This window comes from Mercenaria mercenaria, chromosome 9, assembly GCF_021730395.1.
Source record: "Mercenaria mercenaria strain notata chromosome 9, MADL_Memer_1, whole genome shotgun sequence".
NCBI lineage: Eukaryota > Metazoa > Mollusca > Bivalvia > Venerida > Veneridae > Mercenaria > Mercenaria mercenaria.
The window spans coordinates 46,661,409-46,678,868 of NC_069369.1; the positions used below are offsets into that span (position 1 = coordinate 46,661,409).

The following is a 17,460-nucleotide window of genomic DNA, read 5'->3' on the forward strand; positions in this document are numbered from 1 at the left end:
GTATTGTCCGTAAGTATTGACCTGGCACTCATGAATATTCCGTATATTTCCGTAAATTAATTTTCGGTGTCCGAATATAACTAGCGATATAACTAAATATTACATATATAATTCCTAACTGTTATATTGTCACATGCGCAGGTAGCTGTGCGGACAAAGCGTTTACTTTCCAATATCAGGATTGTGGGTTCGAGTCCTACGTCTGACCATATCTTTTTTTCCCCCAAAGTTTATATGCAGACTAAATACTACTCATTTGATCAAACGTATCGTGATATTTATGGTTCATTTATTAAAAGTAATCATATTTACCCGTTGTAAAAATTGGAATAAAATTGTTTTAAAAGTATCTTAGATAAAAAAGACAAATTACCTATCACCAGCGTTCAACCAGAAAAAATACAAGAGAAAAGAACTAAAATTCATGAAATATGATACATAAAATAATATAAACGATAACATTACAATACATTTAATTGAAAAAAAGCCCTATTCACGAAAGTGATTTCGAACTCGTGGTAACGAACGTGAAAGTCAGACACGTTACCTCCACGCCACCGTGTATTCGATAAACTTTACATGTTACTTTAGTAACGTAGATAATTTCATGATACTAAACTTGCGTAAATAAACGAAAACGCCCGAAAATATTGGCGAAGATTAATGAGTGCCAGGTCAATACTTACGGACAATAACGCTGTAGAGTCCAAGTTTATACTTGATCGTATTTTTTTTTTGGAATGTTGACCTTTCTAGAATAAAGGACAGATTCAAAACTGGCTTACTTGAGATATATATTATTGTGTTGGGTTCTTTTAAAACATTTAACAACACCAGCTTATGAAATCTGTAACGCATTTATTTTTAGGAACGCTCAATACAGAAGAGTACTCATCAGAAGCCTAAAGTAGATAATGCACTATTAATTTCAGTATGACTTCAACAGCCTATGATAGATACATATTACATATATAAACATAGCTAACTTTTTAATTTGTTGGGTTTATCGTCCCACCGACACAATTTTAGGTCATATTTCCAGCTTGAATGGTGGAGGAAGACCCCAGGTGCCCCTCCGTGCATTATTTCATCACGAGCGGGCACCTGGGTAGAACCACCGACCTTCCGTAAGCCAGCTGGATGGCTTCCTCACATGGAGAATTCAACGCCCAGAGTGAGGCTCAAACCCTTATCGGCAAGTGATTTGAAGTCAGCAACATTATACCACTCGGCCACGGAGGCCCCCAAACATAGTCAACACTCAAATTTTCATTTTGATCTTCCTTAAACTCTCTCAGTCCTATGCAATTTAGGTCAAGATTGAAACTGCATATTATCTAGGTCAAAGACTAAGTCACTAGATTGAATGAAAAATCTTGTTTACAACAAAGAGGCCGCATTTTTATTTGATCTTTATAAACCTTTTTCAGAATGTTTGTCTTTATAAATTCTAGATCTGTTTTCAACCGGGATTATATGACTAAGTCACGTCGTCCAGTCTTGGATAAGCCTTGTTCTAGAGGTCACATCTTCAACATATACTTCACAAAGATTTTCCAAAATGCGTATTTTAGTCTAGAACAGATTTTTTGCTGGTTCATTTTGGTCAATAGTTCAAATTATTATAGATGATCTGGTCAGAACGTTTATCATAATGAAATTAAGGTCAAATTAGGTACTAGGTTATCTGGGTGAACGAAGTCAGGTAAGTTATACAGAGTCTTCATGGCCCTTTTGGTTCCATGCTTGATTCTTCGATTATGTTGACATACCTCTGGTTATTTATTAAGTGAGTCTTTAATATAAAAGTTTGTCATTTTTAATGAGGTCGTTAATTTTCTTTACAAAGGTAATTTGCTTAAATTGATTTTTCAGTTGTAATACAATGATGTTTTTACATGCCAAAAACCGTTCCATTTATGTCATACAAAATATTTTTTGTGTGTCTAGGATAAGCTGAATTAGGTAAGACAATGCAACAGTTACTGGATTCAATTTACTGTACAGATCAATTTTCGATACACCCTAGACTGAATCCTTATTAATCATACTGATAGTATCTGTAATTGTAAACTAATAATTTGCATCCCTCATATCCCATTACAAATAAGAACTGATCATGCAAAAAATAGATGAGCGTCCGTCCACCTGTCCAGATGTCCACCCGTCCGTCCATGAAACGTTATGTGCTTTAAAATGAAACATTACTTTTGACCAGCCATTCTCAAAATGTTATGTTTTAGAAAATGCATTGTTTCATTTGATATTTACATATGGTACAAAGACTATAAAATCTTATGAGACAAGCTGCTTCTGACTTACTGAGATGATCAAATATTATCTGAATAAATGACAGTTAAGTTGATTGGTAGTTGAAAAATTTCGACAATAGAACAGTAGAAAGTTTGTTATACGCAAGCGAACTTGAAACTGGCTCTCCTGGATGTTTTTAATACTGACATAGTCATTAGAAGTGATCGGTTTTGATATCTTAGTGAAAATCGAGTGCTAAATTGAAAAAAAAAATCATTTTCGCCTGAAAAGATTTTCTGAAAAACATCGAAAAACTAACTGCCAACCAGTAGGGAGTTGGTTAATTACAGGCGAATTTGCAAACAGCCCTCCTGTTGTTTCGAATACTGATCTATATATCAAATCGTTGTATACGAGGGGCGTTCAATATGTAATGTTACTGCGTATGTAGTTCCGTAACCGCTGGTTATTTTAGATGCGGGTTTCAAAACATTATAGAGCAATTTATTGGAAACACAATGTTGTATAAATTATAAAAATCGGCAGGTCAAAGTAAAAATATAATCATTTTAGTGAGATGTACTCAGGTATACTAGATCAAAACTGTTATAAACTTTTTTATTTTAGTTTTCATATGTTTTTGTGAAGATCATGATTTGTTTTATCCGTTTAAACTGAAACTTGAACTATAGTTCTAGTGGTGTGTAACCTATGAACACGTTTTTGCTAGAAATTGGCAGTGAATATTTTCAATTTTTCTGAGGTTTTAGAAGGATTTGAGAGGAGAGGTTCAGCAGAATAGAAGACTTTATGGTTAGAGTAACGTTGAGAAGTGAATTTTTAGGAAATTTGGACAGTTAAGAAGCAAAATCATTGATAAACTGACAAGATGAATATTCGACAGAATAGCTTTTGGTGTGAGCACCGGTAGGCTGTGTGATTATATATTTTCGCGACACAGAAAAACGTACTTTCTCTCACTTGTTTGGTCGTGTTAGTGTCAGTTGGTTACGCTAGTGACTTCAGAATACACAGAAGGATGGCAGATGAGGATGCGAACTATGTAGACTCCGTATTTACTGTAAATAGTGCTGAAAAGATTTCAACATCTTCGAGGAAAAGACAGATCTCTGGGAATAATGAATATGTTGAAGATTCGTCGAACAAAATGAAGACTGATACTGATAATACTGACATTAAATATCTGTTGTTGAAATTATCAAATAAGGTGCATGAAATGTCGGGTAAATTAAATTCAAGGATCGATTCTTTGGAGGAACAGTTCTCGGACTCAGAAAAAAAGATTATTGATAAAATGACTAAAGTCTTTGATAAAAGAATCAGCTCAGAAGTTTCACGTATGAAAAATGACCTTTCAAAGGATATGGAGAATAAAATATACGACTTACGAAGTGAATTTACAAGTGACATAGAGGAACTGAATCAGAAAATGAAAGAAATCTCAGATTGTCATAAAAATCAGGGTGATACTGGTAGGAATAAACCTGATATTCAACGTAATATTGTAGTGAGTAATTTGCCTTACAACACATCTGAGAACATTAAAAAGAAAATGAAAGACTTAGTGTAGAAAGTGTTACAACTGCCGGGCATTGATTTTGTGCAAGTTGAAAGGAAGACTTCAAGTTCAGACAGAACTCCAGGTGTTGTTATTTGTGAATGTAGAAATATGGATGACAAAAGTAAGATAATGGATGCTGAAAGCAAACTCAACAAGACATTGTTCTACAAATCAGTTTATATAAAAAGTGACCAGACGAAAGAGGAACGTCGGATGGCTTCTAACATGAGAAATATTGTTAACGCTATCAACCGGGGACAGACGAATCTCAAAGTGCGAGGTACAAAGATTGTGAATGGATCAGGGGGTGATTCTGGCGGTAACAGGTTTTCTAGCGGTGATCGGGATGGCAACTCCTCTGAATCGAGGGGGAGTTCATATGATAAAAGAAACAGAAACATAAACTTTAACAAAAATGATAATAATTCTACTCGATCAAATAGTAACTCTGGTGGTGCCAGTGGTGGTCCTGGTGACTGGCAGAGTGGGTCAAACAACCATGGAAACTACAGAAGGAATAGTCGTGGGAACAGGAACATCAGAGGACAAAATCGTGGCAGACGTGGGCATTACTGAGTGAAATCAGGATTTTGGAACATTAATGGCTTAAAAACTCTTGTAATTTTAAAGTTAGGGAAGCGTGTATTAATAACATGGACTTGGACATTTTAAGTTTGGCAGAGACTCATCTAAGGCACGATGAAACTATTGAAGTTAATGGTTATAGTTTCTTTGGAAACAACAGAAGGGATGTACATGTTAATGCATGGACTGGTTCGGGTGGGGTAGGACTTTTAATTAAAGATGAAATTTTATCTGATTATAATGCTTCAGTTGTATACTTTGGGTATGTTTATGTCATAAAGTTACAAACAGTTGTTTATATTTTTGCGTTTGTTATTTACCACCAGTATCATCAACACGAGTTATTGATGCAAATGCTTTTTTTTGATAAATTATTAACTGGTATATACGAGTTTCAAAACAAAGGTGAAATCTGTATTTTTTGAGATCTTAATAGTCGGTGTGGTGATTTACCAGATTATATTGAAGGTGTAGATGAATTATCAGCTAGAGATATTGTAGATTATACCTGTAATAACTATAGAGAAATGCTTTTGAATTTTTTGATCGATGTTAATTTTGTTATTTTTAATGGTAGACATTTCTTGGAAAATGACTTTACCTGTATAAGGCCTCAGGGGTGTTCAGTAGAAGATTACTGTCTGGTAAGCCATGACTCGTTGCATCTTTATAGTAATTTTAACATTGTAAGGTCTAGAGAACTTGTACAAAAGGCTTGTGTGCATGAGTTACTATGCATCCCAGATCACTCTATGCTGACATTGGATTTTACTTTAGATAAAAGTTTGTATCAAGATACTTTAAGTTCAAAAGAAACCTGTGCAAATGGGGTTAAATTTCAAGTACACAAGATACCAACTGATTTGTTTTCTGTTGAAACCTCCAACAGTATTTTTGAAACAGTCTTTTTACTTGAACAGAGTGCTAGAACACAGGAAAATATTGACGGTACTTATAAATCTATGTGTTCAATAATTACTGAAGAACTGTATCAAAAGTTTCCTTGTAAAAAACCTGTATCAGTCAGTTCTTTGTGTAATAAGAAAAGGCGGCTTAACAAACCTTGGTGGAATGAAAATTTGACTGCAATATGGAATGATCTTTGTTCTTTTGAAAAGCAATGGCTTAAAACCACTGATAAATCGCAAAAGAACTGTGTTTAAGTCTGTGTATTGTAATAAACGCAAATTGTTTGACAGACAGGTACAAAAATGTAAAAGACAGTATTGGTATAAGTTACAATGCGAGCTACTTAACTCTGTTGAAACTGATCCAAATAAATTTTGGAAGACTATTGGCAAAAATGGTGTTGCAAGTAAAAAGGTACATAAAATACCTATACAAATTGTAAACAGTGATGGTTCTGTAGATTGTGATACTGATAAAGTCTTAAATCACTGGAAAAATACTTTTAGCAATCTTTTAAACAAAGAATTTTATCAAAATAGTAATATTGTAAATCATGAGGTGCTGCAGTCTGATGGAATGTTTTTCTATCTTGGAAGTAAAAAAGGCTATTGATAAAGCGAAGCTAAACAAAGCACCCAGTTTTGATAATATACCTTATGAAGTTCTAAAAGATGACACGGCAATATCTTTTCTGCATGTATTTTTCAATGTTTGTTTTCAAACTGGAAAAACACCTTCTGATTGGGGCAAAGGTATTTTGAATCCTATTCCAAAACCTGGCATGACTGATGCTCGTGAACCCTTGAACTATCGGGGTATAAATCTTGCACCTACTATGTATAAACTTTATTGCTCAGTTCTTAATGACAGACTGGAAAAGTGGATAGATGTTAATGAAAAACTTGTAGATGAGCAAAATGAGTTCCGGAAAAAACGGAGTACGGTCGACCATATATCATCTTTATCATCTGTTATAGAATCACGTATTAAGAAAAAGCAGAGTACATTTGCATCTTTTTTTGATTTTCGTAAGGCGTATGATTATGTTAATAGAAATATTCTATTTGAAAAGTTAAAAAATATTGGGGTGAATGGAAAAATGTTCAGTGCCATTCAGTCAATTTATAGAAATGTTACATGCTGTGATAAGGTAAACGGTCTATTATCAGAGTGGTTTGATGTTAAATTAGGTTTAAGGCAAGGCTGTATCTTGTCACGTTTACTATTTAATTGCTTTATTAATGATTTAGATGTTAAAATAAAGGCTATAGGATTGGGAGTGAATATTGGTGAAAATGACATGTTATCAATTCTGCTGTATGCTGATGACATTGTACAGATAGCTTCTAATGAGCAAGACCTACAGCAGATGCTAAACTGCTTATCAGATTGGTGTGAAAGAAACTGCATGTCTATAAATGACAAGAAAAGTAATATTGTTCATTTTAGAAATGTTTCAACAAATAAAACAAACTTTAGGTTCTCTTGTGGTAATATTGTTTTAGATATTGTTGATAGATATGTTTATCTTGGCATGGTGTTAAGTGAACATTTAGACTATAATATTATGGCCAAGTTTGTATCTCAGGCTGCAAACAGAGCTTTAGGTGTTTTAATAGCTAAATATAAACTGTTTGGCGGTATGCCTCATCATGTTTACAAGAAATTATATGATTCTATGGTTTGGCCGGTTATTGCATATGGAGCCTCCATTTGGGGAACAACAAGATTTACTTGTATTGAGGCTGTGGAAAATCGTGCCATGCGCTTTTTTCTTGGAACAGGAAAATATACCCCTAACTCTGCTTTGTCCGGAGATATGGACTGGGACCCAGTATTTGTAAAACAATTGAAATCTGTTGCTATTTATTGGTCAAGATTGTCAACTATGAGTCAGACGAGGCTTAATTTTAAAATCGCAAAATTTTGTTGTAGTACAGCAAATAGAAATTGTAGAAACTGGTATTTCAGAGTTAAAAGTTTATTTCACAAATTTAATAAAAGTGCTGATTATTGTGACTTTAGCTCTCCAGTTTTTAAAAAAAGACTTATCCAAAATCTTACAACTTCTGCCATGGGCTGTTACATAGATGACTGGGTTATGTCTGTACACAGTATTTTAGGGAAAGATGGAAAAGGTAAAAATAAGTTGCGTGTATATCAAAATTTTAAATTTGATTTTGATAGTGAAAGATATGTTAACATGGTTTTACCATATTGTCAAAGGGCAGCTTTAGCTAAATTTAGAATGGATGTCGCACCAATTCGCATTGAAACCGGAAGATATGAGAGACTTGATATCAGTGATAGGGTTTGCCCAATATGTAAGATAGAAGTAGAAGATGAGAAACATGTTCTCTTACATTGTTATTTGTATAATGATGTACGCCAGGTGTTATTTGACAAAGCTACTAGTATATGTCCAAGTTTCAACAGGTATTCTGATACTGAAAAAATATGCTTCCTTCCGTCAAATGAAAATATGATTAAATACACTGCCAAATCCTGTTCAGAAATTTTAAAACTTAGGAAAAATTGTTTATACCACTAATATAGTTTGTTTTTATATTTTATTGTAAATAGAGATGATGTTAAATTCTTTTAAAAGAAAAAAAGGAAAAGAAAAATACTAGTATGCGTTTATCATAGAAAGTATGATCTACTGCTCTGAAAAATGTTGAATACACTGATGGAAAATTACTAAACTGTTTCAATTGTATTTGTTTTTCATAGACTTTGTTCAAAAAGTGCTATTTAAGTGACGTTTAAAAAGGGGTTCTCTTTGAAAATGTCAATATGTTGTATCTTACTTCCTGATAACCAATGTAAGTTTGAAAATTAGTCTTACCGATGTTTTTATTCTGTGATCAAATTTTAAGGTCTTTAAGCTATTGTTAGCCTGACTTTTCGAAGGAAAAGTAGAGCTATTGCGCTATCCCCAGCATCTGCGTCGTTGTTGTTGTCGGTGTCGTCGTTGGTCATATTTTTAGAAGTCTGTTGCTATCAAAGCTTAGGACTTGAAACTTAAAATAGTTATTTATTATCAGAGTCCACGCCAAGCTTTTTTGACTTTTGATTTTTTTTTTTTTTTTTTTTTTTTTACTTGGAACTTAAAATAGTTATTTACTATGAGAGTTAACCAGGAAAAAAATTCCCCATAACTCTGATTTGAATTTTGACAGAGTTATGCCCCTTTTAAACTGGGATTAATTTTTATTTAAAAGTTGTTTTTTTTTATATCATCAAATATCTCTGTTGCTATCAAGGATATTGACTTGAAGCTTGGAATAGTTTTATATTGTCAAAGTCAACTCCAGAATTTCTCCTGTTATGTATCCACATAACTCTGATTCAAATTTTGATAGTGCTATCCCCCTTTTTTACTAAAAATTTTTGGTTAAAGTTTTGATTAAGTCTCTGCTACTATCAAAGCGTTTGACTTGAAACTATAAATGGTCATTTACTATAAAAATCTTCACCAGGAGGAACAATCTCCATAACTCTGATTTGAATTTTAACAGAGTTATGCCACTTTTTAAGTTAGAATGTCTTGACCACAGTGTATCATAAAATTTTCACTTGCAATTCAGAGTTAAGCAGTAAGAAAGTTCGATAGCGCTGTCTTACGGACAGTTTTTGTGTTAAATTTTAATAGAATTTTAGATTCTTAATGTGTTCTTAATATGTATAGATGTTTTAAATTTGTATACAGTCTCTTATAAATCAAATTTGATTGGTACTATACTTTGTTTGTAACTCTTTTTTTGTGTTTGTATTGTTTATCATGTATAGTAATGAGACTCTAATCAAGATAATATATATCTAGTTGTTGAATAGTAGAATCAAGGAATTGCATATTACAATCTCAATATTTTGGACATACAACTGTCCAGTATACACGAGTACACCTCACTCAAATGATTATATTTTTACTTTGAATCTACCGATTTTTAAAACTTATATAACATTGTGTTGCCAATACATTGCTCTATAATGTGCCGAAAACCGCATCTAAAATAATAAGCGGTTACGGAACTACACAGGGAGTAACATTACATATTGAACGAAAATTGTTGAATATTGATATCTAAGAGCAAATTCAGCGATAAATTAAATGATTTTATCCTTTTATGTCTGAAAAAAATATATATCTGAAACATTTCGCGTATTTGCAACAAGCTCCCCTGATCGTTGCAAACCACTGAATACATATACAGTGCTTAAAGTTATTGTTTAAGAACTAATAAATAATCAAATTAAACGATTTATCATTTTGCGACTTAAAAGTTATTTTCTGTCGAAAATATTGAGTTACCAACTGCTTATCAGCAGGTAGTTCGTTATTTTCGTGTGCATTGTCAATTGGCTCTGCTGTTCATTTCGGGGATTGGTTGCATTTGTTTATATCTAAGAGCAAATCAAGCGTTTTATTTGATGATTTGATCCCTTTGAACTGGGTAATAGTTTTCTTCAAAATTTGAATAACAATCTACCGTTTCAGTAGGCAGATGGCTATTCGCGCAAAATGGCAACCGGTAGTTTTGGTCTTTATGTAAGCAGAATGTTGAATAGTAATATATAGAATCAAACGCTAAATTGAATGATTACATTTGAGTAACCAAGTTACTGAAAACTGGTAACTGCAATGATCGTTGCAAACTATATTGAAAGTGAAGCGCAAAAATAGTTTTTATGTAATATATTTAGCATAGTGATATTTCTATTTAGTAGGTAGTAAGCCAAATTGGCAACTGTCTGTCCTCAATACTCTTCATTTAAAGCGCTGAATATTAATAACTTGCCGAATAAATTTTGAATAACCAACTTGCAACTAGCATGAAGTTTGTTATTCAAATGTTCAGTTACCAACTACTAACTGCCTACCTATGTCATGCATGTTAAGGAACAGAAATTTGATCAGACTACATGTATTTTTATTAGAGTTATTACCTTTTCTGTTTTTATCTTGTTACAGCCAGAAAAAATTGTTAAGCTATTATTTAAATTTGATTTTCTTTTTTGAAATTTCGGTCCCAAATTTCGCCAGATTTTTATTGGAACCGCGTCATTTAATTCCTATTGTTTTGAATGACTCCAGATATAATCCTTTAAAAACTGCACAACTGACAAAACTTGCCTCTACACAATACGTAATTATGAGACCGCTAATTTTCTTACTTACATTATTTCCAATACAATTGTCTTTACCAGAAATTCGGGATTCCATGTTGATTCCAAATCTTTGGTGAAGGCAGTCAAAACATAGACATTGTGATAAGTATTTCTTTTATTTTCTAGGTTTTGTGCATGATATTAAATTTGCAAAATAACATGCATATATATATCAAACATAATGCAATTTATAAATTTGAATTCCCAAATAAAATAAATCCTATTACATCAAAAGCAATATAACGGGCATTTTGAAAATACAAAAAGGAATGTTATACCTTTTGCTTTTTGTTCTTGTTGCGACGTCCATATTCAGGCGATCTCGTCATTGATTGGTATAATTCTGCAGAAATAGCAAAATAAACTTCTTTTATTATTAAGATATATTATTTATTGAATGAAACTATTGAAGTAAACAAGCTAACGTGGTTTTCTACCATTTTAATAGTGCAGATATGTTTGAAAAATAAGTATAGCATCACTTATCAAATTCAGTTAACGCTTACCCTGCTAAATGTCTATGATGAACTTGTTCATCTTTCAATTTGGAAAATAAAATTGATAGTAAAAAGGGGTGCTAACCAAAAAGATACAGACTGAATTGCAAACAGTGCAGACCATGATCAACCTGCATGGATGTTCAGGCTGATATTGGTCTGCACTGGTCGCAAAGGCAGAATCACTTCATCAGGTTAAAGGTTAATGAGGTAGGTTACATTTTTACTAGGGTAAATTCAAATTAATGAACCGCATCATTTTTTTTTTGGTATTTCGTGTAATGAAATGTTTTAACTGCTACAATCTGAATTCCGTTTCTCTCTGTTCCAGTACAAGGTTTATGCAGGTTTGAAGTAGAGGACCCTACAAAGGTATTTTATATTGAAAGAAGAAAAAATTTACGGATATTTAACACTTTTTTAACGTTTTTTGGTTTCAAGTCTGCATTATTGATAAATTTCCTAGTATGCGCGTTAGCTGGCTGTCGTATAGAAACCTAAAATATATATGTAGCGGGGATCATTCTGTTGATGACCGACATGGAATATTTAGGTAAATTAAATACATTAGCATAAATTAGCATAATACCAAGCACTGTGCATGGTACCCTGTTTTTCTTAAATTTTAAAGTAACCATGGCAATGTTTAAAATAGGTTATATCTTGCTTTTTAACATGATCAAAACTATGAAAGAGAATTATCTTTCTTGTAAATGTAGCTTTAAAACATCTTATTTATAACGCAGGCAATATTTTTGTGCTGTTTGCATTTATTTAAACATATTTCAGGGCTTAAAATACTTACAGCAGTACCCCTCGTCTGACATTTTTTATGGGTATTGTTGAAATGCAAATTAAAAGCTGAACCTGGTTTCTTAGATAGACCCGTGTCAACGCTTTTGAATTTTACATTTAGATATATAGATGACAGGCTTTGTTTCCATGCTAACATCAATTTAATTTAAGAAACCTCAATTTTCTACAGAAATCCTTTGAACAATTTTAGAGCATAGTTTTAGTATATAAGTAATAAATTATCAACGGAAACTGGAAAATAGGTTTTACGAATCAAACTGCCAAAGTTTTATTTAAAAATGGCCGTAATTAGTAACTTTCATCCAGCTGTTATCCCAATAACATCAGTTACCATCTTCTATTTTCTTAAATTCCGCATAACATTTCAATATAATTACATAATAGTAGTAAATTTTGATCAATATTCAAGCGAAAGACTCATAGAAAATATTTCAGCAAATAATGGTTGTTTAAAAGCAGTTCAAATAGCACGTCTTTTTAAGGCGGAAATGTTTAGAAGCGTTTCTACATTATGTCTGCATTGTTAAACCATTAAGTAGGCAGTGTATCTAAAAATACAAACTTCAAGTAGGAATTATCTATTTTGGATATACCTGTATTTAAGTGCATCAAAGGACATAGACTGAAAGAATTATTAAAATATCATTTTCTGAAAAAGAGTTATTTGGGGGAAAATGGAGACAATTCTGCTAAGACTTTATGGTAGACTTATGCGACTATTGACCTAGAACCATGTGCAAACTATGCACTTTTTACCTCTAAGCATGGAAAAAGCATGCATATTTGCCATATGGATTAGCAATCTGAATAGAAAACTATATAAAGATCAAATTTGTTAATGCTTTAAGGAAAGTGTGACATTTTCTGTGGTGAATTTTGTCAACAGACGATTTGTTTGAAAAAGTCAGTCAAAACCCACAGAATTTCACAAGGTGATATATGTTGCAAAGACTACTGCTAGAAAGAGAACATTCTCTTTTACCAATTTATGTGTATGGAAAAATATTTAGAAATATTAGAAAATCAAAGAAATCAATTTCAGTACAGTTAGATGCATGACTGAGTTATCATGCATAGCATTTAACATAGATAGGTTACTTTTCCTTTGCACTGATATTACATGGACATGATTAGGATTAACAAACGGTGTTCACTCAAGAATTTCACAGTTACAATTAACAGACTGTTTCCCTTGCGTAAAGAAGGCTTAGGGTAGGTATCTACATTAAGCATTAGGTCGGAGCCAGATATATGATTCTTTTCCGAGAAGAACAGATATTTAAACTAATTTAGTTTGTCGTAATCTACCTCCTTAACCTTTCGCTAACTGTGTACTTAAAAGCTCTTTAAACCCGACAAGTATAGGATGTTAGTCATTTATTGAAGTAGGGATGAAAACAAGTTTTAAAGAAGAGAGCAGCGAAGTGAAATCAGTTACCAAAACAGTAAAAATGAAGTAAAGAACTATAATACGTACTCTGATTTTGTCTGTTATTCTTCAGGCCTGTGTTAAGGGGAGATGGTGTCTTTTGTGCTTTTTGCATTGTCCCTTGAGAATCTAGAATTGATATGAAATTCACCTGATAATATAACATTGATATTACTCCTCGCCGGTGATGCGTTTATTTTATGAAAGATTGCAGCTAAATTACGATCAAATTTGGACTTTTACACCTATATTGCAATATATGGGTTTTGGAAGTAAAATGTTTTTCAAGCTAGAATCACACTGCCCCGGATAGGCTTGCGGATGAGTTCCGGGTAGCATACGTACTGCATCCATAACGCATTCGTAGAACTGCGAATTCATTCATAAGTCATTCGGTGTATCCGTTTAGAAATCGGAGGCATCTGGCTGGCAATGGTGCGAAATTTTGAACATGCTCAAAGATTTTACACAGATAATATATCCGTAAGGAATCCGTAGTAAATCTGTAGCAGTTCTGAAAAGATCGTAACAAATCTTAAAAGATCGTAACAGTCCAGTATACAATTACTGTGGTAAAAACACGAGCTATTACGGTTGTATTCCGGTTCGAATATGGTTAATTAATGTTCTGTGACGATTACATTAGATATGTAACAAATTCGCAAAACCCATTTTTTCTTAGACATCCGGAGCAATCCGGGGATGGGAATCCGGAACTCTTCCGCAAGCCCATCCGGGGCAGTGTGATTCTAGCTTTAGAAAGCGAGGACGTGCATAACAAATGAAAGTATGATCAACAATGACCATAACATTAAAAATGTAAATGACTTCAATTATCATGGAAATTTGTATCTGATCAAAAGCATTTTTTTTCAGATAAAAACGTTGTTGCTTAAGAAATAATAAATATGTCCCAGTACTTCATCAGTTAAGAAAATATAGGTGGGCGTTGGGATGCGTAATAATTAAATCACGAGTTCGTTGCACGTGTGAATTAATATTCGCATCCGAACGATCGCCTATATTTTAATATAAAAATATAAAATTATTGGAACATATTCATTATGTCGATTCTAACCACGCAAATTCTGCTCATTTTACAGAACTTTTAGCTCGATATGTCATTCGTCTGGTCATATGCTATTATAACAAGAGCTGTCCGTAAGACAGCGCACTCCACTATTCGGCGATTTGACAGTAAAATGAATATATGTCTAAATAAGAGACCTCTACTTTAAAAGGAAGATACATAGTTCTATCAAGAACACAAATAAGAATTATTGGGATTGTTACCTCACATGCAGATAATGGTGGTAAATGTATTCTTTGAGTTTCAAGTCATTAACATATAAAATACCAAAATCATGTCCAGAACACGAAGTCTGTCAACAAATTTGAGTATGAAAGTGGAATAATTTGGGCAAAAATACACATCAGAGTTATGGGGATTAATACCACACATGCAAATGATGACAATAAGGATACATTTTAAGTTTAGAGCATTGGATTGGAGTTGTATCCAGAAAGCGAAAATAAAAGGCCTGAAGGGCCTGAGAGTCGGCTAATGATTGATGTACTGGTAGAATAGTCTACCAGTTTCAGTTTTTTTAGTTGTTTCTTTTCCTTACAGAACAGAGATTTTGTTACAATAAATATCAATGAAATGGACATTCAGTCGATGCCTAGTTAAACTTTGATTGACATTACTCAAGTATATAAACCCAATATATTTCTCTAAAATTGACAGTGGTTCGATAATCGTGTCATATATTAAGTATTTTTCAATCTTATTATAAGTGATGTGAATTTAGAGTATACTTACTTTTGCGTTTAAAGATATGTAAATGTTGCCGAGTGTCAATATATAGTGTCATGAATGTTTACACTGACAGGAAAATTGCACATTCGAAACTAAGGGAGGTTACTCGGACTAGCTACCAATTTCGGAAAAGATAACCGATATCAATAAAGTTCTTTGTTAGTTAAAACCATCATTTATTCTATTTCAGACCTGTTAATCCATTCAAAACCATGTCAGTAGTCCCCAAGACCATGTACTTTCAATCATCCATTTTGATTCACGTAGAAAGACAGGCCAAGACTGGGCTGAAAAATGTTTGAGCCATTTTTACGTAGTCGGTAGCAGGCTGATTGTGGGGGAGGGGTATTCCTTCCCGCTTTGAATTGTAGTCAGATTTTGAAATGGGCATTGTGGCAGCTGGTAAAAGGGCAAATGTATCAAACTGTAAAGCGGTAATATGGGAGGGAGGATGTGGGAGGACACTCTCTCCTGCAATTAGGGTTTGGGGTATCACCACAAGAAAATTTTGAAAATGTAGACCCTTGATACAGCCTTTGGTGCGTTTTCTTACTGAAAATTATATGTTTCAATTTCTAAATATTACCTAGATTCTTTTTAGTATTACAAGATCCAAAGTATGAATGACTGTCACTTCATACTTATACTTTCAGGTCATACCTCAGGACTACTATATATGTCTGATATATATTCAATGTATGTGTTATAAAAATAAATTCTAGAATCATTTCTGTTACAATAATATCTATCATGTCTGTTACTTGAATGTTAAAATTTCATAACACAACTCGATATTTATTCATAATATTATATCCGGATACAATTACACTTTTCTAAATACTGCCAAAATCTCCAGTATCAACAATATGTTATACAAGTTGTGATGATACGAAGACAGTTTTGCAGCAATTGGCAGTACCTGGCATTGAAGTTTACGGTGAAATAACCTCTTTTTAAATCATTTCATAAAAAAATTGAGCTGAGTTGAAAATTGTTTCGTTTCGTCAAAGCAGTCTAACATAGACGATCTACTTTCGATTTCAAAAACTACAATTAAATGTTTAAAATGATTTGCTTATTTCTCGAAAAATAAGAAATAAAATCATTCTTAAAATCTGTAGTAATTAAACAAACCAGTAAGAGCTTCATCTCCCGATAATTCATCCGCTTACTGACTGCAAAATTCAACCCATGTGTCATCAGGAAACGCAGAATGAGTGACGGTTTCATTTTTTTGCTACCTGAATCGTAAGCAAATTATCCGAACAAGTCAAAATTCCAGAAAGGTTACGATTTAGAACGAAGTTTTATGTAGATGTTTGCATTTTCGCCACTCAAGATTTTGCATCTTTGATCTGACCGATCTTCGTAGTATTTTTTTCGGTAAACCGAAGCCCGTATTTTCAAACGCAAAGTCGTAGAAGCGTTGTTATAAACAGGTCACGTGTGTTCGCCGACAAGTGCCCAGAATGTAATTAGGATTCATCCGCGAAGTCTCGCGGAAGAATTAACGTACTGCTCATATCTTATTCGGGTCATTTAAAATGAAGCTGTCGTAATTTAACTTCATCGATGTGGTAAACTCTTTGATAAGAGACATTCCAATGCTTTCAGAGGTACCCGACTCAATGAAATACTAGTTGTATGTTCTGGAACTATATTTTGTCTTTCGCAGGATGTTACGCAAGCTTGGTAAGCCTGCACAATTCATGAAATGCACCGCGCAATAAATTTGTTATTTGCGCAATGATTTTAAAGATTTTTTTTTGAAACGGACAGGGTAACAAATGGATAATATGGCTAATAGGTTAATATGCAGTTTTCATTTGAATTTGTGAACATCATATTTGCTATTCTGTGACAAAAGGGGCATAAAATTAGTCAACATAATCATATGCGCAAATGTATTACCGAATCCCGCAGAATCGTTGTTCGTATTTATGCTTAATGAGTCAAAACCCTCGGAATTTCACAAGGTGATATATGTTACAAAGACTTCTGCTAGAAAGAGAACATTCTCTGTTAGCAATTTATATATATGGAAAAAATATCTAGAAATATGAGAAAATCAAAGAAATCAATTTCAGTACAGTTAGATGCATGACTGGGTAATCATGCATAGCATTTAACAAAAGTAGGTTACTTTCCCTTTGCACTGATATTACATGGACATGATTAGGATCAACAAACGGTGTTCACTCAAGAATTTCACAGTTACAATTTACAGACTGTTTCCCTTGCGTAAAGAAGGCTTAGGGTAGGTATCTACATTAAGCATTAGGTCGGAGGCAGATACATGATTCTTTTCCCAGAAGAACAGATATTTAAACTAATTTAGTTTGTCGTAAACGTCGTCGTGAAACGTGATCGTAAAACGTCATGTTAGCTTCCGGTTGGA

At 33.2% G+C, this 17,460-nt stretch overlaps 1 protein-coding gene across 2 annotated transcripts in view; it reads right to left on the reverse strand.

Moving 5' to 3' along the window:
- LOC128559507 (uncharacterized) overlaps positions 1-17,460 on the reverse strand; it is a 162,568-nt gene that overhangs the window by 76,974 nt on the left and 68,134 nt on the right. For both annotated transcript variants that reach the window (XM_053551332.1, XM_053551331.1), the window contains exons 4-5: positions 13,292-13,372; positions 10,780-10,844 (exon numbers count right to left, since the gene is read on the reverse strand). In XM_053551332.1, the coding sequence (XP_053407307.1) occupies positions 10,780-10,844; positions 13,292-13,372 (146 nt within the window). The remainder of the gene's footprint in view (positions 1-10,779; positions 10,845-13,291; positions 13,373-17,460) is intronic.